We start from the raw sequence: 23389 nt of genomic DNA, 5'->3' as shown, positions 1-23389 counted from the left end.
CAATGAAAATTTCTTTCTGGAAAAGCCGCTTTTTATACCGAAAAAAAAGTTTTTCGATTAATTATGTCATTAAAAAGTTAAGTTATCCTTCGGATATCCTTTTTTAATGTCAACACGGAATTAAGAAATTTATTTTTAGAAGAATTCTTAGAACTGATTTCTATTTCAGGCGTCAAAACAAATATCATTAAAAATTTATCTCTCAATTTTAAAATTTTCCATCCACATGTTGTTCCTTTTTACACGTGTTATGAACGATTTCCTTGAAATTAATATTCGGTTTTGTTGTCTGCACCGCAACCATTATAAAATTGATTGTATGCATTCCGATATGTCTTCCGATACGAAATATTTGCAACGCTAAAATGTATACAAGCAACTCTACTTGCTTTCATTAATTCATGACCAAGTCTGGACCAACTTTTTAATGAATTCATTATCATGCGACGTACTTGGAACTCTCCCGTTGCTAACAAAAAACGCCAAATGACAAGAATTCTTCGTGCTCAACGTGCTTAATGGGCATTTGAAGTTCGTCCGGGGAATTCCGTGCCGCTGGATGACGCAGTTGTTTTGCAAGAACATCTCAAAATCGTGATTTATGGAGATTTACTCCACGAATTGTTTAACTTTGCTATTGAATTACCATGCCAATCGATTACCTAAATAAAATTTAAAAAAAAGAAGTAAATCGTAACACTACCGCGAGAAAATTCCCATAAAATAAATGATTTATTTCCCTAATGCAGCCCGGAACATTAAATTTTGCAAATTATGTGCAAACAACAATCAATAAAACGATCACGCAGAGGCTAACATCTCGTGTACGAGCGAAGAAAAAAAAATTGCAATATTTCATTAACACTTATTTTTCACTCACTTACGACGTGGTACACAATGGGATGAATGAAAAGAAGCCACAAGCTCACAAAATAGAGATAAAAGCCATTTTTTGCACAAGAAATTCAATTATTTACGCTTTTATTGTGAATTTATAATCGTTAGTTTTTTTTTTGTTTTTTTTTCTTCTCTAGGTTTGTGAGGCAAACGAAGCAAGAGAGCAAGATGCAATAGAAAAATTACCAGAGGAAAAAAGTTATCTGATGCATTTTTGATTCAACTCGAGCAAGCTGCGGCGGCGGCAACAGCGGACAAAACGAGCGAGTAATGAACGACATACAAACAAAAACAATCGTTACGTGTCGTGCAGTGAATAGAGAAAAATGTTTACAACAACAATAATAGTGATTGTTTTGAGCAAATAGGGTTTACTTTATAGACAAATTCAAAAAGTTTTTTTTTTATTTTTTGGTTTTAGGCTTAGGATCACAACCTATTGCTCTATATGTAAAGGCAAAGACTTGTAGATGCACAGAGAATGCTTTGATGAAGAGAATTCGTGGGCAATTTTTGTGTGCAGTGAACCTTTTAATAGAGCATGATGCATTTTTTGCTAGTTACTTAGCTAAAAGAAAAATTCTTGACTTGATTTTTTTGTGAATTTAAAAAAAAAATTCATAGAAATTTTAAAGAACTTTTTTCATTCAAATAATTCGTTTTAAATATTTTTAAATAATTTATTTGTTCGAAATGAGATTTTTAATTTAAATATTTTTAAAAAATTTTTATTTTAAATAATTGTTTTGTTTTGAAATATTTATTTATTCATAATTTTAACTAAAAATAAATTATTCATATTTTTTGTCATTTTTATATTTTATTACTTAAGATTTCAAGTTTCATGAACCATAAAAATTTAATTATCGTTAAAAATGCTCATAATTTTTTATAAGATGTTTGCTCTTCTTTTGACTTTAGAAAGGACAAATTAATTATTTTTTTTTTTATTAAAATTAGTTTGACTTTTTGTTATAAAGATAACTATAATTCATAAATAAAATAAAATAAAATATTGGACTTCGAAAGATCGAATTCAAAAATAAAAATATTTCCCATATTGTCTAGCGGTAAGGATACCAGCTTAAAATTTCATACTTACCTAATTAATAATTTGAGCTTCCTCAATATTGATCTGAAATAAAAAAGAAAAAAAAATATTTAAAAAATTATTTTAAAAAATTTAATTTTCTGAGAAAAAAAGTCAAAAAATTCCCTTATCCAAAAAAAGCAATTAAATTTTCCATTAACGTCATCAAACGCCACATCAAAACAAAACAAGAAATCGCAGAACGTTAATAAATTCCCATTATTCACTTCTTCAACCAAAGAAGAGATTGCCTCATATAATAAATTAATATTCATTCCATTTCATTTCAATCGAGTATTCTGTCTTTATTTATTGTTTTTTCATTTCATTTTATTAACTGGTGATTTTTTTTCAGCTTCAAACATCAAGCAAACAAACGTGAGTGTGAGCCAAAAAAAAATAGCACTAATCCAAAAATTTTTTGAATTGAGATGAACCTCACGACATTCCGTACGAAGATTTGTACGGGAAACAAGTTGCGGCGTGTGTAAAACGAAATAAACAAAAAAGAGCAATAAGTGAAGTGCAGAAAAAATAATAATAATGCTCGCTTGTTGCTTTACTACCACAACGAAGACATTCATTCATAGAGTGCTTGGAAATATAAAACGCTATTCTGAAATGAATTTACTCTCAGTCGTTCACTTTAAGTCGATTTGTTTAGACGTTTTAGTTTACCGGAGTGTCTTAACGATTAAAAAATTATTCAAAATTAAATTTTTGTGAATTTAAAAAAAAATTGAAAAAAAAAAATTTTTTTTGGTTAGTTAAATATTTTTTTATTTTAATAAAAAAAAATCTAATGCAAACACGAAAAAATAATGTTCCTGGTTTTTTGCTAAAATAAGCAAAATAAATTTAAAAAATCCTAAATACACAAAAATCTCGCTGGATAAAATAACAACAAATTAAATTAAAATAAAATGCATGTTGTTCATAACCCTTTTCGTACATGACAACCATGAAAGCACGAAGAGAAAAAATTTAGAGAGACCTTTTTCAAGCAGATAAAAAAAATACAAAGCAAAAAAAAATATGTTGTGAACCTTTGATGCAATGTTAGCATAAAGCCCTGAGTTGTGCTAAACAATGGTCTCATATTTTACATGATGAAGTGATTTTTTTTTTGTTTCATTTGAATTGAACATTTTTTCGTTTCATGGCTCAGTTAATAAATATTGGCGTGTTTTGACACGAATTTTTCAAATGTTGATCAAAAAGTTATAAAGTTGTTCAAGTGAAGCTCTTAGTTACCTAAAAAAACTAGAAATAATAATTCATGTGCAAATTTTATGGAGCATAATCTAAAAAATAATTTTTTTTTATATTTTTGCAATTTGAACCATAAATGCATATAAAAAAAAGTAAAAAAAAACACAGAGAAAATAATTTAAATAGTTATAATCACTGTTACGTAAGTGTTAAGAAAAAAAACTACATTTCCAACAACAACAAAGAAGTGCTACACAAAAGAAAAGAAAATTACGGGTAATAATAGTGAGCAGAAGCAACAGTAGGCAACTGTAACAAACACGGCGATAATTAATAGTTTTTAAACCGCTGAATCGATGGCGGGTTTTATGTTTATAATATTTAATGAGCAGCACGTTTTATTGTTGAAAAAATGGATTAAGTGTTGAATATTATTGAAAAAGAACTGTGTGAGGAATCGAGTGATACATTTTATGTTTTCAAAAGAAATTTTTAGGAAAAAAATTATTGAATCAAGAATTTTTGCAGTTTTTACAATTTTTTTTAACTTTAATAATTAAAGTTTAATTTTATTAGAAAATATTTTAAATAATTTTTTTTTGTATTTTAAAAAGATGTAATTTTTTAAAATATATTTTTTTTTATTTTTATTAAAATTTAAATAATTTAAAAATTATTTATTAATTTTCTTATTTATTTTTTTAATCAAATAATTAATAATTTTTTAATTTAAATTTCTTAATTTTTTTTTGTAATTTAAAATTATTTCTTATTATTTTTATCAAATAAATTTTTTTAAATTTAAAAAAAAAATAATTTAATTTTAAATTATAAGCTTTCAATTTTATTTTAAAATAAAAGCTTTTAATTTATTTTTATTTATTAAAAATAATTTTAAAAAATATCAATTTTCATCAGAATCAAATCATATACATACTTTGTAATCATTTCAAGGATGATAAATGTCAGATTTATAATTTTTATTTAAAAAAAAACATTTAATGAAGTTAAAACCACTTTTACATGCAAGAAGTCACTTAAAGACATATACTTCTCAAAATGCATCAAAGATTTATTTCAAACATGTTTTTATCATGAAACAAGAAACAATTTGTTTTACTTAAATTTTAATTCTTATAAAAATTACGTTTCTTAAATCCTGAAAGTTAATATTATACATAAGTAACATTTTTTAAATGAAATAATAAAAACACAAAATAATAAAAGAAAAAAAGCGCCACAATTCCAATGATTAAGCACCAAAGCGTGCCTGTGCAAATTTTATACTTTTGCAGTCTATTATTATTTTATTACCCAGCATTATTATTTATTATTAAATAAGCAGATAGACAAACCCATCATATCGCAGATTTTATGATAAATAATAAAAGAAAAATAACCCAAGACGCTTTGGATGAAAATAAAATGAAATAATAAAAAAAATATGCATAATGTATTTTTACTCGAAGAGGAAATTACCAAGTTTATATTGTGTGCAGCGTGAATCTTGCAAACAAGCGCAAAAGGGAGATAGAAAGACAGATGAAACCCGAGAAATTGTTAAATTATCATTTCTGTGTGTAAAAGAAGCGCAACATTAAACACTTTATTTATTTGAATTTTTACACTTTTTTTTGTATTAAAATAAACAACAATTACAAAAATCTCTCGTTTTATGGTCATCTATGCAAAAAAAAAAAAACGAGCGGTGATTAAATTACGGCATAAAAAATGGTTTTGTGGCAAATAAAAGAAAAAAAATGTTTAATCATCTAACTCTCTTGCTAAGCACTTTCAGCACTTATCTCTATTCCCATAAAAAAAATTAAATAAAACCTTTTAATAAGAATAAAGATTAAAACTTTAATGCGTGTGGTCAATGACACTTGGATGGTACTTCAACCAGATTTCGTTACGAACTCCATAAAAGGGTGAGAAAGAAGTGAGAAGAAAAAAAAATTGCTTCAAGACAATTTGAACTCAATATAATTTATTATGTAGATTTCAATCACAATCTAAACAAATAAAATAAAAAAATCATTGAATCTTGGTTTTATGATCTTTGTACAATTGTTTAGCTACATAAATTGAAATTGAGACAGACATTAAAAATAAAAAAAAATAGACGAGATAGTTGGCATTCATACTTCTAAGGAAACAAAAAACTAAACAATATTGTTCTCATAGACATTCTCATGCGCTGCAATAGCGGCAAAGGTTGTCTTTTGATTTTTGCATTGTATAACGAAAAATTTTAGTTTTTTTCTCTCTTATGGGCTTAATTACCATTATTGTTATTATTATTTTATAAACGTTCAGTTAAGTGACCGTCAAATGGGGAGACAAATAATTAAGACGTTAATTAAATTAAGATTTTTATTTTGACTTCGTGTGAAAATTAAAATGTTTGTTTAATCGACTTTTATCAAAAAATTTAAATTTTTAATTTATTTTTTTAAGATTATAAGAATAATTTAATTCTTATCAACAATTCAACAAAAAAAAAATAAATTTATTAATTAAATTAATTATTATTATTTTTTTGTCTGAATAAATCAAAATTTTTTATTTAAAAAATATTTCTTTTAATTATTATTTGATTTATTTTTTTATTAATTTATTTTTTTATTTTATTTTGTTTAGTTTATTAATTTATTATTTTATTTAATTAATTATTTCTCATCGATTTTTTACAATTCTTTAAATTAATTCACATTTTGATTTTTTTTATTTATTTAAAAAAAATTAATTAAAAAAAATATTTTTCTTTTCAGAAATCAATTTAATTAATTATTTTTTTTTATTTTTTAATTCATTAATTTTTTTTATTTCTCCGAAAATTATTTATTTTTGTATGAAGAATAAAATTTTTTTATTTTAAAGTTTAATATTAATTAAATTTCATTTTTTTTAAATTTTATTTTAAATTTCTTAATTCTTCGAAAATTAATTAAATTCAATGAAAAATGAAAAATCAAATGGAGACGCCTTGCTTGATAAAAAGTCATCCTATTGCACGGTCCTCTATTACAAATAGATTATTGCCTTCATAACCTAAATTTTTGTGCAAAATAGGTTGTTTCCGAATACTCCAATGAACGAACGAACGAACGATTAAATGAATGAGAGAGTAATTCAATTGTCTGTTAAACTGTTTGCTTTTCGTTTGTGCGTCTTTTATTGAGACTGTGACACTGATTTGAAAACAATTTTTCTCCGTATTGCTGCGATTGCCTCAAAAGCAACAGTAAATATTTAACAAGGAAGGTCAAATAACGTTATTTTGCAAAAACAATCATTCTCATCATGAATCGTGGCTCAAAAAAGTTTTTTTTTGTGTTGCGTGTCTGAAGGATTAAACCGAAATTCGGTTCCTAAATAATCTCAAAGGTCGCCGCAATGCATCTCAAGGTGAAATCCTTCACAGTTCAAACGACGCATGTCGTCAACAAATTTAATTGAGCAACTAATGAAACGTTTCCTGTATCGAAAATGAGCGGCGGCACATTTAGATTAGCAATTAGTGTTGTTATTGATCTGTTAGCAATTTGTATATTTATTCATGCCTCAGTCACTTTCTGTCTACTACCTGAGAATAATCTCGAGTTTTCAATCGATAATCTTTTTATCGCAAAATATTTTAGATTCACAACAAAGTTCACCAGATGAGACTTTTAAGACATGACAAAGCAACAACAATGGCAAAAGACAAACCTTTTCTTTACCTTTCTTTTTATTTCTCTCCCATTTTATAACATTATCTTGTAATGCACATAAACATCGCACACTTTCTCATCGAGTGTGTCTGCTTGTGAATTTGTACATTGTTTGTAATGAAAGGAGGAAGACATGACATATCGTATTGCTTGCTGCTCGTCGTCTTGCTGCCTTTGTGTGCAAAACTCTTTTATTTTTTAACATAATCACATAAAAAAAATCTTCGGAGTACGAAAACATTTGCAACAAAGACGTGCCGATCAAAGGCAGCACGAGCAAGCAAAGAGAGAGACACGAGCAACAAAAAATTTTAAGAAGTAAGCTTAGGTCAATGTTTGTGAGCAGTATGTGAAGAAAATGAGAGAAATATTGTTTGAACTTTTTTTTTGTTGCTGTTGCTCATTGTGGTTTCATTTGCTTTGGCCTGATGTCAAACCACGTAAATGTTATAACTTTTTAAAGTCTATTATTTTGCCCTGAGGTTATTTGATGAGGCACATCGTCGAAAAATGATTTGATGAGTTTTTAGAGTAAGAGTAAAAAAAAAATGATCAAATTATTAATTCAGCAAGTTGATGGCTTGAGTAATCCAAAGTAGGTTATGTTAGGTTAGGTTTGAAAATGCATCACCGCGGTTCGAAGGTATATTCTGATCCAAAGTTATTACGTTTCAAAATAAATTTAAATTAAATTAATTTAATTTTCAACAAAAATTAAAAATGTTATTGAATACCTGAAAATAAAGAAATTTTACAAATTTTATTATACTATTTTTGACCAATTTTGAATAAAAATACATATAAAAATTTCTATTAAAATTCGGTTAAAAAATAAATAAAATTTGAAAATAAAAATAATCTTCAATAAAAATTTAAAATAAATTATATTAAATTTTATAAAATTAAAGCATTTTTTTTAATTTTTCAAAATTTTAATTTTTTTAAATTTCATTTTTTAAAATTTTTTAAATTTTTCAGCCAAAAACGTATAATTTTGTGAAAAAAAATAAATTTCCAAATTAAAACCGCTCCAAATGAAAATCAAAAATAAAGTCCAAAATTTTTTAAAATAAAATGAGGGGGGGGGAAGGGGGTGGGTAAGGCAAAATAAAAAAAAAGTTTTGAAATACTGAAATACTATTTTCATACCAAATGACAAAATTTTATCAATTTTAGAGCGTTAAATAATATTTTTGATGTTTTTTTTACTATTTAGGTACTTTGAGATTTGCTTGTTTAAGATAATAATTTTCAGAATATTTCAAATTAAAAATTAAATCATAAAAAATATCTGTCAAAAAATTTTGAAAAAAAAAATTAATAATTTTATGAAAAATATTTTTAGAGAATAAAATTTGAGATGAAATAAGATTTCCAAAAAAAAAATTAGAATAAATTGAAAATTTTGGGAAATTTTCTTGAAAAATTTTCTTGTTAAATTTTTAAAATGGGGCATCGGACTTTATTTTTGATTTTCATTTGGAGCGGCCTAATACACAGAAATATGCAAAATCTTAAGAAATTCAAAATATTAGAAAATTTTACCTTTTTTGAACTGATTTTTCCTTCTTAATATTTTAGAAATTCATGAAATTAAAAAAATGCCAAATGAATTTCTTTTATTTGAGTTCTTTATCAGACCCGATAATTTTCTGATGGATTGGATGGATGAAAATGTTAAAAATTCTGAGCAAAAATCTGAAAATTAAAAAATACTGATGAAAAATTTCAAAGTAATTAAAACTCACCCATTTAAGTACCACAGAGTTATGAGCAATGACCATTTAAAAACGTCATCTCATCTTTAACATCATCAACTTTCATCGTTAGACCGCCATGAAAGCGAAGGTCAACAACTTTTCTGACCTTTTCTACGTTGCCCTGCCATCAATCAACTCTGCTGATTTCTGACCTCTCTCTATTACTCTAAATATTCTGCAAATTAAGTTATGAATCCATCTATCCGTTTCTCGAAGGACGACAATAATAACAACACAACAACATTTTGTAAGCCACAACAAAACACATCAATCTTCTAAAGTTGCCGCGCCACACAAAAAGATCCACAAATGACATTAGTTTTCGTCATGTCTATTTATATTTTAGATGAAAACCCTTTTAGTCAAGTGCTCGTATGTTCGTTCGCCGCTAATTTGTTAAATCCCCCTTTTTGTGCCCTATAAATTTATGCGATGACAGCCAGTGAAGCAAAACATTCGATGCATAACAATGTTATGTTGTTGTATCGATCCTTTTATCCGATGAGCGAATTTGAGACACAAAAAGGATCCTGTTGCTGCTATTTTTAGGTGTTGTTTGTCCAACACACATTTTCACAATGGGAGTTTTGTGTCTGATCCTCTCGACGATGACAGCAACAAATAAAACCATCTAGTAGCCTCTTCGCCTTTTTATTCATGAAGAGCACATCTAACGCAACAATGGAGTGATTGATGATTTTAGTTAGACTCACACACGTGCCGCATGCATGAAAAGTACATAAAAACAACCACGCGCTTGTTTATTGTTATGTTACGGTACCTCATCATCATCATCATTATTTTCATTAAATTGACGTCGCGCGATGCGATGATAAAATTTAAAAAAAAAATAAATTTGGATTCGCATAAATTTTGAGCGAACCGCCGTGAGAAGATAATATTTGCGAATAAATTGCACTGATTATGCTGGCAAATTGCAGTAGCGGTTTCGGTGCGTTGCTGGGATATTTATGATTCGTCACAATAATTATACACGGGGAATTATAAAATGAAATTAAAGTTTTAAACGCGTGGTAGCGATATTATCTCGCGCGAATTATTTTGATTGTTGATTGCACACATTTAAATAATATGATCACGAAATTTATTCGTGTAGTTTTTGTGAATGCGAAATTTTTTGAATACAATGAGACAAGAAACTTGGCTTTTTTGGAGTAACGAGCTAACGTTGAAGAAGATTTTCAAAAATAAAAAAAAATGTTCAAGTTCATTTGAAAATATTCAAAAATTAGTTCTCACGAGTGTTTTTTCGAAATATTTAAACAAAAAAATGCAGTTTGAGGGATTGTTTCTTATATTTTTTTTATTTTTTAATTTTTTTTTAAAGAGATAATTTTTATGATTAAAACTATTGAATAATTTTTAAAATAATTTTTTAAAATATTTTTTTTTTTTCAATTAAAAAAAATCAATCAAAATCAAAAAGTCAAAAAAAATTTCGAAAACTAATTTTTTTAATATATTTTTTTTTTCGAAAAATTGGTTAAACTTCAAAATTTTTTAGAAGTCTTTGACTATATTTGACAAGTTAAAAAAAATTAAAATATTTTTTTTTAATTGTATAAAAAAATTAAAATATTTTTTAAATTATAAAAATTTTTTATATTTAAAAATTAAAAATTTTTTAAAAATTTAAATTAAAAATTAAAAATTAAAAATTTTAAATTTAAATTTAGAATGAACAATAATATAATTCTGTATTATACTGGCCAAAAATATTGGTAAATTAAAAATTAAAAAAAAAATTTTAAATTAAAAATTAAAAAAATTAAAAAATTAAAAAATTTTAAATTCAAAATTTGTGAACAATAAAAAATATTATACTGGCCAAAAATTGGTAAAAAACATAAATAAATTTTAAATCAAATTTTTATTCAAAATTATTAAAAAAATATTATAAAAAATAAAAATAAATTAAATTAAATTAGATTAAATTATTTATTTAAATTATTATTAAATAAAAATATTGAATTACTTACTTAATTAAAAAATTAGAAAAAATAGGAAAGTTTATTGAAACATTTTTCAAAAATTGTACATGCCTAAAAATCTTTTTGATAAATTTTCAATTGAATTTGATCCACTCAAAATGAGCAACATCAAAATCCCATGAGAAATCACTTTACAAGCAAAAATTATGTAAATCACGAAAAAAAAATCAATCGATTACTCTTGAAATTACACAATTTGTAGAGATTTTTATCATCATCATCATCATGCTCAAAAATGAAGCAATAATAAAATAAAATCACTTCCCCAATGGCAAAAAATCGCATTTTATTGAAAAATTATGTTTTATTATTATTGATGAACGTCCGAATAATTTATCAAAAATTTGTTTGTTTTTTGCAGAGATAAACCGAGGAACGACTAATTGCGATGGCAGTTTGTGATTGCCCGATTGGAATTCCAACGGGACCTACCCTCGCCACGTTATGCGGCGGCAGTCAATTTATGCTCTTCATGGGTCTGCTAGAAGTTTTCATTAGATCACAATGCGACCTTGAAGACCCCTGTGGGAGACCAAAGGTAAATATCTAAAAAAAAAAACTTTCACTTTTTCACTCGAGTTTTTTGAATGACGAACAATCTAACTCGCCTCGTTTATCTGATTGAAACGAAAAAAAAAACAATGTTTTAATGATATTTTTGTTTGTTTGCTTTTTTTCAGTCACGTTTATCACAAGAAGTAGACAATGAGTATGATTTTATTGTCGTTGGCGGCGGATCTGGAGGAAGTGTTGTTGCATCACGATTGTCTGAAGTCCCCCATTGGAAAGTTTTGTTGATAGAAGCAGGTAAATTCTTAAAAAAAATAATTTATTGCTCCATTAAATTGTTTGTTCAACTTCTGTCGTTCGTCGTTTCACGCGAAAAAGACGGCGATAATTCATTTTTTAATATTTATGAGCTAAACGGTAGTCGCTCATAAATAGTTTAAGATAATTTTATGATAATAGCCGCCGATTTGGGTCCCTTTCGCGTCGTTGTCATGGTGTCACATGCAGAAATCGTGATCCATTCTTATTATATTTTTACCACATGAACGTATCTAGGTCAAATTGCGAGTCGACTTGAATAGCGGAGCGAGCATAAAAGCATCGAACATACATAAACATTATTTTTTTTCGTATTCATTCATCCGTGTAAGAGCTCACTTAAACAAATTGGTTCCATTTTTCATTATTTCTAAAGGATCATCATCGTCGTGCTTTACATTTCGCACAATATGCCTTCTAGGTATGAAAAATTACACAAGAACCGGATAAGTACTCGAATTTACATACATATGTTGCTTTTGTTGTCGTCATCGTCGTCGTCGTCGATTTGTCTGTTGTCGACCTCAAACTTGCCGCTTTCTCGCCCACATTTGAGAAATGAAGGTCAGGAACTCCGTCATTTATGTGAAAAAGAAGACGTGAGGAAGAAACCACTTTTGATAAGAATTTTAACGATCCGACATAAAGATAAACAGGAACATTGTTGTCGCAATCATTGCAACATTTCCCTCTCACTTATGTTCTTGAGAACGAACAAAAGTTTCGTTTTTCTTGGCGAGTTTCACTTTTCAAAAAAAAAAACTCGTTTTTAATAATTTTTTAATTCTGTCTGCGAAAATTTTTGAAATTTTTCATTAGATTCAATTTAATTTGATATGGGTTTAATTATAAAATTAATTTTAAAAACGAATGGCAAAAATTGAAAATTTTACAAATTAAGAACAATTTATGAAAGTTTTTTTTTCTTTTTTTAAGAAGACATTTTTTTATCTTTAAAATGATTTTTTATAATTTTAAAAATTTTTTTTTAAATTTTTTTATAATATTTTTGTTTTTTATAAGAAAATTTTGTATCGAGATGACAAACAATTCAAAAATTTCAAAAATAAATATTTAATAAACAGATAAAAAAATTTTACAAAAAATATTTTTAGAGAAGAAAATTTATTTTTTCTAAATTTAATTTTCGAAAGCATGACATTTTTTTTTTTTATTTTTAAAAAATCTATAAAATTATTTCATAAATTATTTAAAATTTTAAAGAAAAAGATTCGAAAAAAAAATAAATAGTTAATAAACAGACAAAAAATTTTGTTAAAAATATTTTTAGAGAAGAAAATTTATTTTTTCTAAATTTAATTTTGAAAAATTAAAAATTTGAAAAAAAAGAAGAAAACATATTTTTTGATTTAGAGCAAATTAATAAGCCTGTTTTTTCATTAAAAATTTAAGAAATAATGAGAAAACATATTTTTTGATCTAAAATAATTCTTTCATTAAAATTTGATTTAAAAAAATTAATTTTTCAATTTTATTTATTTTTTTTTCATTTTTTAAAAATATATGTATATTTTTTAATTTTTTTCTAATTTTTTTTGAATTTTACTATTTTTTAATTTTGAATTTTATTTTTTTTTAATTTTTTTTAATTTTTTTTTTAATTTTATTTTTTTTTAATTTTATTTCTAAAAAGATTTTTTAATTAAAAAAATGCGCTCTTGTTAATATTTTTTTTCTTAAAAACTTTAAATTAATGTCATATTATGGTTTTAAAAATTGCTCGTGACTAGGTATTTGTAACAACAACAACAACAGAAGTAGCAACTCGACATGCAGCAATGAACACACAATGGAATTATGCCTCTTCCTTTTTTTGCATTTCTTGCATACCTACCACTCGTAGTCGAATAATAGTCGACAAAGAAACATTTTTGCTGCTAAAACTCTTGTTATGAGGCAAACGAAGAAAAGTTATAAGTGTACATTTCAAATGTCCCGGGAAAAGGATGTGTGAGTGGCAAAAAAGTGGTTTTAATGTGACATTTATGTCATGTCAAAGTGCTCCTTCTCTCCCATTTCTCTGTCGCGTTGGCATTTAATAATAGAAATTTTTGCTTTCTTCATAAAAAATGGCAACAATGCAATATTAAGAAGAAGAGTGATAAATGAAATTTTTTCTTCTTCATTTTCAGGTCCTGATGAGCCGACAGGCACGCAAATTCCATCGATGTTCTTGAATTTCTTGGGCAGCAACATTGATTGGGGATATTCGACGGAGCCGGAGCAGTATGCGTGTTTGGGACGTCCTGAAAAACGTTGTTTCTGGCCTCGTGGAAAAGTTCTTGGCGGCACATCGGTGTTGAATGGCATGATGTACATTCGTGGAAACCCCTCAGATTACGACGAATGGAAGGCGATGGGAAATCCGGGATGGGGATATGACGATGTCCTTCCGTACTTCAAAAAATCCGAAGATAACATGCAAATGGATGAAATGGGCACGGAATTCCATGGAAAGGGAGGCATGTTACCAGTTTCTCGTTTTCCTTATGCTCCTCCAATTTCACAAGCGATCCTGAAAGGAGGACAAGAATTAGGTAAAAAATTAATTCTTTGTAAAAAATTCAGATTTTAACTAAAAAAATTAAATTTTCAGGTTTTAATGTTCATGATTTGAATGGCGCCAACCAAACGGGCTTCATGTTGGCACAAATGACAAGCAAAAATGGCATTCGTTACAGTACTGCACGAGCTTTCTTGCGTCCCGTTATCGATCGTCCCAACTTACATATTTTGCTGAATGCGACAGTAACGAAAGTTTTGATCAATCCAAGCACAAAAACAGCTACCGGAGTCGAATTCGTCGATAAAAGTGGATTTTCGCGCAAAGTCAATGTCAAGAAGGAAGTTATCATTTCCGGCGGAGCTGTAAATTCCCCACAAATCTTGTTGCTGAGCGGCGTTGGACCCGAACGTGAATTGCAACAAGTTGGCGTTCGTCCCGTTCACAATTTGCCCGGCGTTGGCAAAAATTTGCACAATCACGTTGCTTATTTCGTGAATTTCTTCATAAACGACTCGAATACAGCTCCCTTGAACTGGGCAACTGCCATGGAATACTTACTTTTCCGCGATGGATTGATGTCGGGCACCGGTTTGAGTCAAGTGACGGCAAAAACAGCAAGTAAATATGCCGAAGACCCAAGTCAACCTGATATTCAGTACTACTTTGGTGGCTTCCTCGCTGATTGCGCCAAAACGGGACAAGTTGGTGAACTTTTGACGAACGAATCGCGTTCAATTCAAATTTTCCCCGCAATTTTACACCCGAAAAGTCGTGGCGAACTCACTCTTCGGTCTCGTGATCCTCTCGATACGCCCAAAATTGTCGTAAATTACCTGAAAGAAGAACACGATTTGAAAGTTCTTGTCGAAGGCATCAAATTCGCCGTTCGTTTATCGCAAACATCGCCTCTGCAACCATACGGCATCCGACTCGACACAACAAAAGTCAAGGCATGCGAAAAATTCACCTTCAATACGCAAGAATACTGGGAATGCGCCGTGCGACAAGACACCTTTGCGGAAAATCATCAAGCTGGCTCGTGCAAAATGGGACCCGCAAGCGATCCAATGGCTGTCGTCGATCACGAACTTCGAGTGCACGGAATCCGGAATTTGCGTGTGATGGATGCGTCAATTATGCCGAAAGTTACGTCGGGCAATACGAATGCGCCGGTTATCATGATTGCGGAAAAGGGAGCGACGCATGTCAAGAGATCGTGGGGAGCTCGTTAGATGAAAGGCGGCAGTGAAACGGGATGAAAAGTACAATTCGAAAGTGGCAAATTAATTGATAGGTGCTTTAGTTGATTTTAATTTTGTTTTTTTTTCTGCGATAGGAAATAGAAGATGTTAGACGATTAGTTTTTAAGGAGAAACTTTTAATGTAAATTGATAAAAAAAAAAAAATAAGAAGAAATCTCTTTTTTTGTGCGAATCTTAATTTATGTTGACAAGATTTTAAAATTAAATGAGAAATAAAAAGGAAAAGACTTTCAAATAGTTGTTTGTTTTTTAACTTTAAGCGCTTCAGAAAAGTTTTTCACACATCTTTCTTCATGCGTAAGTTAAATAAAATTTTAAAGAGCTGAAACGTGAAACTTTTTTAAAGTTTACAAAATTAAAAAAATAAATTATTTCCATTTTTTTGCTTTTTTTTTATAATTGGGTCAATTCATGTCAATGTACTTTATTATGACATTAATGATGATAAAGCAAAATTTAGTAATAAAAATTTACATAAGAATTTTTTGCACTAATAATATTTGTGATAATATTAACAAGAAAATTTTTGTCAACTTTAACTTACTGCTCCAATTTTTTTAAATTTTTGTTTTTTTGTTCGTCAAAATAAATACAAAAAAAATTTAAAAAAAAAGTTGTTGATAAATTTTTTTAAAATTTAATCATTTTCAAAATTTTAAATATGGAAAAAATAATTTTAATTGATTAATTATTTTTAAATTTAAATAATTTTTTAATATATATTTGAAAATATATATTTTTAAAACTTTTAAATTAATTAATTTTTTAAAAATTTTTAAGAATACCTAAATAAATTAAAAAAAATTAAACAAATTTTGTTCAAAAAATAAACAAATAAAAATAAAATAAATCCTAATATATATATACCTATAATAATTTTTTAAAAAAATAATTAAAATAATAAAATATTTAAAAACTTACAAAAAATATTTTTACTAAATCATTTTATTAAATAAATAATAATCAATTAATTTTTAATTAAAATAAATTTTCAATATAAATTTTTAAAATTTTAAACTAATTAGGTAATTAGTAGTAAAATAATATATATTTTTTAAATTAATTTTTCATATTATATAAAAAAAAATACATTTTTTAAAAAACAAAAAAAAATTATCAAACAAATTTTGATAAAAAAAAAATAAATAAATCCAAAAACATTATTTAAAAAAAAATAAATAAAATTTTCCTTTTAATTTTGATACACAAAAAAATTAATGAAAATAAAAAAATTTACTTACCATTGATATTTTTAGAAATCTTCAACAGCTTCTTAAGTTTCACTAAATTTCAAACAAAATTACCCTTTAAATTGCAAGCAACAAAGAAAAAAAGTTTCCTTACAATGTGACACAAATCGATACAAATTACATCATAATTTCCCACATTATTATAACTTTATCCTTCGCTTTTCTCTATCACAAGTCAAAACAAGTCATGTCAGTATAAAATTATATAATTTATGAATTAAAAATTATGACTCCTAAATTAGTTTTCCACTCTGCACACACATTCTCGAGTATGAGTACGTGCGAATTTCACATGGTATTAAAATGTGCGAATAAACTTTGTGTCTAATTAAAAATTCCCCACTCTTGTCACACAGTATGCCTCGCATTCTTTTAATTCACACCGAATGTAAGTAATAAATTGTCTACTAGATAAGAACATGTCAAAAAATTGCATATTATGAGTTAATGAATTTCAACATGATTAGCGAGCGTCGTCGCGTTTCTGCGAATTTTTCGGTTTGCTGCCTTCGTGCGGCGAAGAGAATACAAAAAACGGTATTAAAGGGGTAACAATGCCAAGTTATGCTAATTACGTGTGATAAGTATGATAAGGTCCTCGGGAACGCGTGTAAATGCAATAAAAAGTGCTACTTGAATTGCGACGACAGTTCACTTTTTGAAAACGCCTTCAAGCATCGAGTATGATTTTCTTTGTAATTTTCACTTTTTTCCTTTATTTCGCGAATACACTGCCAATCGATGAGGATGTGATCGATTTATCGCGTTATGGCACGCGAATGTATGGACAACCCGAAAAGGAAGTCGGCGACGTAATTGCTCAATTTACGAATTTTGAAGAATCGAATCCGGAGGAAATGGGAAAGTACCTCGAAGGGGATTTACTGATTCCGCAAGGAGCGCCGCGTAACGGAATCGTTGGTCAGTCATATCGATGGCCCGGCGGAGTGATTCCCTATGAAATAAGCAGATCATTTTCCGCTGGAGCGAGAAATTTGATTGTTTCACAGTGTTTCGAGGCATATCACAGAAATACGTGCATCAGATTCCGACCTCGTACTGCCTCAGATGAGAATTATTTGTTCGTCGATAACCAACATTCGGGTTGTTGGTCGAGTGTTGGCATGATGCGAGGTCGACAAGTGCTTAATTTGCAAGAATCCGGTAAATATTAGTAAATTTTGTTTGTTTTCCGATGGAAATTTGAGATATTTTCGTATTTTCGTAGGTTGTACGACAAAAGTTGGCACATGCATACACGAGATGATGCATGCCGTTGGATTTTTGCATGAACAAACGAGAACCGATCGTGATTCCTACGTTCGAGTCAACTACCAAAACATCATGACAGGCTACGAGAGTAATTTTAACAAGGGAGAATCGGGCAAAATTGATAATCAAGGCGTCGAATATGACTACGGAAGTGTTATGCATTACAATTTGAAGGCATTTTCGGCAAATGGACAACCAACGATGACGGCGCTCAAACAAACTTCCGAAAAAATTGGACAACGAGAGGCTTTCAGCAGAAAGGACGTTGCTAAAATCAATAAAATGTACAAATGTAGTTCAGCTGCCCCAAGTTTACTCGACTTTTTCGGTTAAATCTACATAACTACGTGCTAATAATAATGTCCTGACATAATAAAGAGTACGACTTTTCCTCACAGAAAGCCTTTTAGAGTTCGTCTCATCTGCTGTTGTGACCTCTGCCATCGACCAAGGCACGAGTTACGATGCATCGCGTCATGTAATACGCCTTTTCGCACTCCGTGTCACCCATCATTTCGGGCAAACATTCTTCGACATCTTCGGGAGTGTCGATCCACTGCAATTCGAGAGCTCGTTCCGTGTTCACTGTGACGTTAGACCAGATTCCAACTTGCTCGAGATAGCATTTGATGAAACACTGAGACAAAAAATGTTTAAAATTTGGCGGATTTTGAGGAAACAAATTACCATTGGGACTTTTTCAGCTTCGTCGGGGAAACTTCCAGTCTCATTGAGTTCCGTCAAGTATTCTAAAATTAAAGAAAAATCGTAAAATGATGAAATTTATAAAAAAATTCAACAAACCTGGCATAATTTTAAAACTTTCATTGCATTTTGCGTAAATATCCTTCACCTCGTTAGAACTGTTCTTTCCCGTGCTGAAATTATCCAACGGAAGCGGTAATGGCGAAGGGGATGCATCCAAATAGTGCAATGCCAAATATCCCAGCAACAGAATGAAAAACTTTTTCTCCATTTTTACGTGTGTTTTGCTTTTCCATCCGATATCACGAAACAAACTGAAACTTTTTTCCAAAGGGAAAAACAATTTATATACTTTTGTCGTCGTTCGTAAGTCATCATCATTGTGGAGCTTGTCTAATGTGCGGAAGACAATGCATTTTTGCTATAATTGGGGCATCATCATACATTGACTGGCTGCTGTTGTTGCTGTCCATCGTTGTCAAATGCAATTATTTTCTATTTTATTGTCTGATGCTCCATTTTGCGTGCACCGAACAATCCAAGCTTAATTAGACAACTTGATTAGATAATAATAATTTTGAATGAATTTTTCTTCTTTCACTTTTGAATGTGAATTTTTTTCGAAAATTATGACAAGGTATTTAATATTTTAAATGTTGATTCGACATGAAAAAATTTTTCTGACAAAATGAAGTATTTAAAAAATTAAAAGTAATTTTAGCTTTTATGACTCACAAGTTACAGGAATTTTTAAAAAATTAACCCATTTTAATGTAAATAGGTATAATATCTTGAATCGTAATTTTAATTAAAAAAATTATAAATTATAGTCGAAAAGTCAAAAATTTAATAAAATATTTTTTTAATTAAAAAAAATTAAAATACTTCTAAAAACAGTTAAAAATTATCTTTTTGTTTAAATTGTTATCGAAAATTCTCAAAAAATCCAAACCTTTATGATTTTTAACTTAAACTTAAAATTATTTTTTTTTTAATAATTTTTTAAAATTTTTCATTTTATAAAAATTTCAATTTTTTTTTTAACATTTTGAAAATTAGTTTTTGGTTAAATTAATTAAAATTAAATTTTTAAAAAATTAACCAATTTTAAAAAATTAAATTAAATTAAATTAAAATTAAATTAGTAAAATTAAAAATAAGGCTCAAAAAAATTTCTTTTGATTTAAAATTAATTATGAACAATTTTTTTCAAAAAAAATATCATTTTTTTTTTACTTAAAAAAAACTTTCTTAAAATAAAAACAATTTTTTGTCTTTTTTATATTTTTTTTAATTTAAGCTTAAGTTTCATAATTTTTTAAGTGAATAATTATTTTTCTCCTTGAAAAATTAAAAATTTCGACAATATTTTACATTAATTAAATTACAAAAATTTTTTAAAAAATTAAATTTTCATTCAGGAATATTTTGAAAAAAAAAATTAACTTAAAAAAGCCTGTAAAAAATGGTAATCTTCTTGAAAATCAGGCTTTAGATCTCACAAACTACTGGGCGTTTGCACTTTAAAAAATCGCCATCTTCTAATTCAATATCCGGTAAAGCGCCATCAATCCGGAAATGCAAACTAAATAATTTGCCGCATTTCCGTATTGAGGGCGCTGTTCAAAAATCGACGCCATTTATCACTTTCATGCTTCTCGTTCTTTTTGATTGATTAGCGACTCAGCGCTGGTTAATTTAAACCTTTTTACCCGAATAAATTAATTATCTCGGTCGCAAAAAATCCACTAAAATGGTAATTATCACTTTAGATGCCCCTTTACGCGAGCAACATGGAGATTTGTCGTTAAAAATACGTTTAATGCCTCAAAATTGTATTTAAATATCGGCTCCAACACGTGCATATCTCCACGTACACGCACTATTTTGCCCATATATGACAATAACATGATTTTCATCTCTTTTCACAGGCTGCCGCTGCCGTACAAGGAAAACAAGACTTTGAAAAGCCCGTTGTCGAGGCACCTACCATCCATCACATTCGTATCACCTTGACGGGACGCAATGTTCGCGTTTTGGAGAAAGTTTGTGCTGACTTGATCAATGGCGCCAAGAAGCAAAAGCTCCGTGTCAAGGTAAAACGACGTTTTGGATAACTTTTCGCATTTTCCTGGGGGGCTTACGATGTCCGACCTTTTAATATTGTTTGCCCTAGTTAACGAAGATGCAACATGAAAATCCACTCCCTTCATTACCCTTGTTAGTTACAGACCATTTGAGGCTTTTCTAACTTTTTTGCGGGGAGACAAAACAAAATTTCTTAAAAAATCCTTAAATTAATCAATTTTTTCATGAAATTTCAGGGACCCGTTCGCATGCCAACCAAAATCTTGCGCATTACTACCCGTAAAACACCTTGCGGTGAAGGTTCCAAGACATGGGATCGTTTCCAAGTAAGTTCAAGCTCAAAAAATTTCCAAACGGCAACTCACACAAACAGAAAATCTCGTGAAAAACTGACTTTTCTCGTAACTGAGTTGCCGATATCAACGTAGACTTGTGTCATAGTGCCTAATTTGATGATTACCCACATCCGTTAGGTCTCCAGATAGTTCGACATTACCTTTTTTCTCATTTTTCGATGCTAATTTACAATTTTTCGTTTTAGATGAGACTCCACAAGCGTATCATCGATTTGCACTCACCATCTGAGATCGTCAAGCAAATCACTTCGATCAACATCGAGCCTGGAGTCGAAGTTGAGGTCACAATTGCTGATCCTTGAACATCATCTCTTCATCATGTCCTCAAAAAATAAAAATATTTTGCAAAAGATGAGACAAAGAAACTTCTGAACAGAGTTCACCATACAAAAAACATCAATAAAGAACCAAGAAACGAAAAAAATTTAAGTCTAAATTTTATTCTCTCAAAAAAAATTTTACAATTTTTCTTACAATTTATTGTAAATCACTAAAATCGTAGTTCTGGCTTATTTTTCAACATGTACAAATCCAATTTCTCCCAGAACGTCATCAAAATTGACTTGTCCAAGTGTCGTTTGGTGCGTGACATGTTCAGAACCGTGACAGCCCATCTTGCGACATTCGCATCGAGCTTCATTTCGTCGAATTTGATGTGAAAAGCGCAAATTTTCGAGAAAATTTCCACGGGATTTCCATCCCAAGGCCATCCCTTGAACTGCCACGTTGGGCCCATGACGAAAACGGCAACGACACGCGCCCAATCCGACGCCGAGAGCTTATTTGGGTTGTCTATAATACGATAGGGCACTGTTGTATTGGCATCTTTGCGTCGCTGAATGAGAACTTCGTTGTCGCGCGTGCATCCCTGCGCCTTCTTCTGTTCCGTCGTCACGAAACGCAAATCCTGCAGAATATCGCGTGCATTGTACATCGTTATGAGACTCGATAAGGCTGCGGGAATGATGATGATGGGCGTACGGGATTGCCTCTTGCTTTGTTGCGAGGCATTTACGACGCGTCCCTGATTTGCGGGCAACAATTCTTTGCCGGGACGACCCGGAGGCATTGCAGCTGCGGGAATTGCGGCGGAACGAGCTTGTTGTTTGCCCTCAGTCACGAGTTTCAGCGACATGCCATGGTACGTACCCATAGTGTCGATCTTGAAACCCTCGGTCTCTTCTTTTTGCTTGTTGAATCGTTCCTGATCGTAACGATTGTATTGCGCTGGTTGAATCACGGGACGCATTATTCTCGGGGGTTCGGGCAATTTTATCGGTTGTTGTTGCGGGCGAGCACGACCTTCTTCGCGATTTTTGATCGATTGGAGCAACGACAAAATACTTTTGGCGAAAATCTTGCCTGTGCTTTGGAGAATTGTGGTTCTTGTGCGCCATTGACGCTCCCGACTGATGATATCTTTCGTGGAACCGACGTCAAAATCGATAATTGCTCGTAAATCGGGCCCATCGACATCCGTGTCGTTGCGTTTGATCGTCGTACGTTTGTTAGCTAAGCGTTTCGCTTTGATGGCAGCAATTTTCTCAATTGACATCGTCTCTGAGAGGGACTTGATGTTATCCAAGTTGACCGAAGCTTCTTTTTTATTGATGTCAAGACGTGCCGCAAGCTGTTCCTTGACTTTTTGCACTTGTTGTTCCTCATAACGAGCCTTTTTGCTGATCGATTCGATGCCTTCCGTATCCAAGGGACGCTTAACTTGTGTCGGAATCTCCAGCGGAGCGGATTTATCAATACTCGCACATGTGGTTGTCTCGCCATTGAGATATGCCAACAGCTCTTTACGATCGGGACGATTTACAGCGGGAATATCTTCAGCAGCTGCCTACAAATTTACCAAAAAATCATGAAAACCGACAAAAAATTGGTTTAAAATCATTTCACTTACCTGTCTAACGTACACCGAATGCTGCAATCCGACATTTTTGAGGATGTACAACAAACATTCGAGTGTGTAGTATTCCTTGGCAGCTCCCTTTTTGCCGGAGCCGTATTTGAGATAGTTTGTTTTGACATTTTTGGGCCAGGAGAACTCGCCGAAGATAATTTGGCCTTCGCGTTCGATAATTTCCTTCTTTTGGATGTTGTATTGACGCAACAAACTTAGCGGATCAGCCATGGTGACGACGAGTGTTTATGTAAAACTGCGAAAAAGTGTCCGAAATAACGCGAATTGGAGCTTCAAGTGATATTTTATCGCTGCACGGAGTCTCTTAGATTACTTTTATCATACTTTTGGGGCACAAAGTATCGTCTGGACTTGCAAAAAAGGTATTTTTTCAAGAGTTACCGAATTTTCGAAGCTCTTTTTTGAATTAACTAAATGGCGAGTTGCTATCGTCGACCCAGCATGCAAAAAATAATTTGTTCTCGACCCGATGCACAGGCTTTGG

At 29.9% G+C, this 23389-nt stretch overlaps 5 protein-coding genes across 6 annotated transcripts; 3 read left to right on the top strand and 2 right to left on the bottom strand.

Moving 5' to 3' along the window:
• The first annotated feature begins 2290 nt into the window (after positions 1–2290).
• LOC134832465 (glucose dehydrogenase [FAD, quinone]) lies at positions 2291–15533 on the top strand. Of its 2 annotated transcripts, none has more exons than XM_063846499.1 (5): positions 2291–2365; positions 11049–11225; positions 11368–11494; positions 13669–14073; positions 14133–15533. In XM_063846499.1, the coding sequence occupies exons 2-5, from the start codon at positions 11076–11078 to the stop codon at positions 15272–15274; spliced, it is 1824 nt and encodes a 607-aa protein (XP_063702569.1). In that variant the 5' UTR covers positions 2291–2365; positions 11049–11075; the 3' UTR covers positions 15275–15533. The 2 variants fall into 2 exon arrangements, with proteins under 2 accessions (XP_063702569.1, XP_063702561.1); XM_063846491.1 differs by lacking the exon at positions 2291–2365 and adding an exon at positions 2632–2749.
• Positions 15534–17333: 1800 nt separating this feature from the next.
• LOC134837669 (zinc metalloproteinase nas-4-like) lies at positions 17334–18159 on the top strand. Its single transcript, XM_063853053.1, has 2 exons — positions 17334–17718; positions 17783–18159. The coding sequence occupies exons 1-2, from the start codon at positions 17334–17336 to the stop codon at positions 18157–18159; spliced, it is 762 nt and encodes a 253-aa protein (XP_063709123.1).
• Positions 18128–18824, bottom strand: LOC134835132 (general odorant-binding protein 84a). The gene is made up of 3 exons (XM_063850003.1): positions 18631–18824; positions 18514–18575; positions 18128–18463 (listed from the first exon to the last, which is right to left on the bottom strand). The coding sequence occupies exons 1-3, from the start codon at positions 18800–18802 to the stop codon at positions 18245–18247; spliced, it is 453 nt and encodes a 150-aa protein (XP_063706073.1). The 5' UTR covers positions 18803–18824; the 3' UTR covers positions 18128–18244.
• Positions 18825–20146: 1322 nt separating this feature from the next.
• On the top strand, positions 20147–21404 carry LOC134835142 (small ribosomal subunit protein uS10). Its single transcript, XM_063850014.1, has 4 exons — positions 20147–20287; positions 20463–20627; positions 20856–20945; positions 21161–21404. The coding sequence occupies exons 1-4, from the start codon at positions 20285–20287 to the stop codon at positions 21275–21277; spliced, it is 375 nt and encodes a 124-aa protein (XP_063706084.1). The 5' UTR covers positions 20147–20284; the 3' UTR covers positions 21278–21404.
• LOC134835112 (parafibromin) lies at positions 21390–23324 on the bottom strand. Its single transcript, XM_063849980.1, has 2 exons — positions 22885–23324; positions 21390–22821 (listed from the first exon to the last, which is right to left on the bottom strand). Exons 1-2 carry the CDS (start codon positions 23113–23115, stop codon positions 21466–21468), a joined length of 1587 nt encoding a protein of 528 aa, XP_063706050.1. The 5' UTR covers positions 23116–23324; the 3' UTR covers positions 21390–21465.
• Positions 23325–23389: the final 65 nt, after the last annotated feature.

Source organism: Culicoides brevitarsis, chromosome 1 (genome assembly GCF_036172545.1).
Source record: "Culicoides brevitarsis isolate CSIRO-B50_1 chromosome 1, AGI_CSIRO_Cbre_v1, whole genome shotgun sequence".
Classification (NCBI taxonomy): domain Eukaryota; kingdom Metazoa; phylum Arthropoda; class Insecta; order Diptera; family Ceratopogonidae; genus Culicoides; species Culicoides brevitarsis.
Note: the sequence above shows the minus strand (reverse complement) of the source record. Positions and strands in the feature narration are given on the sequence as shown.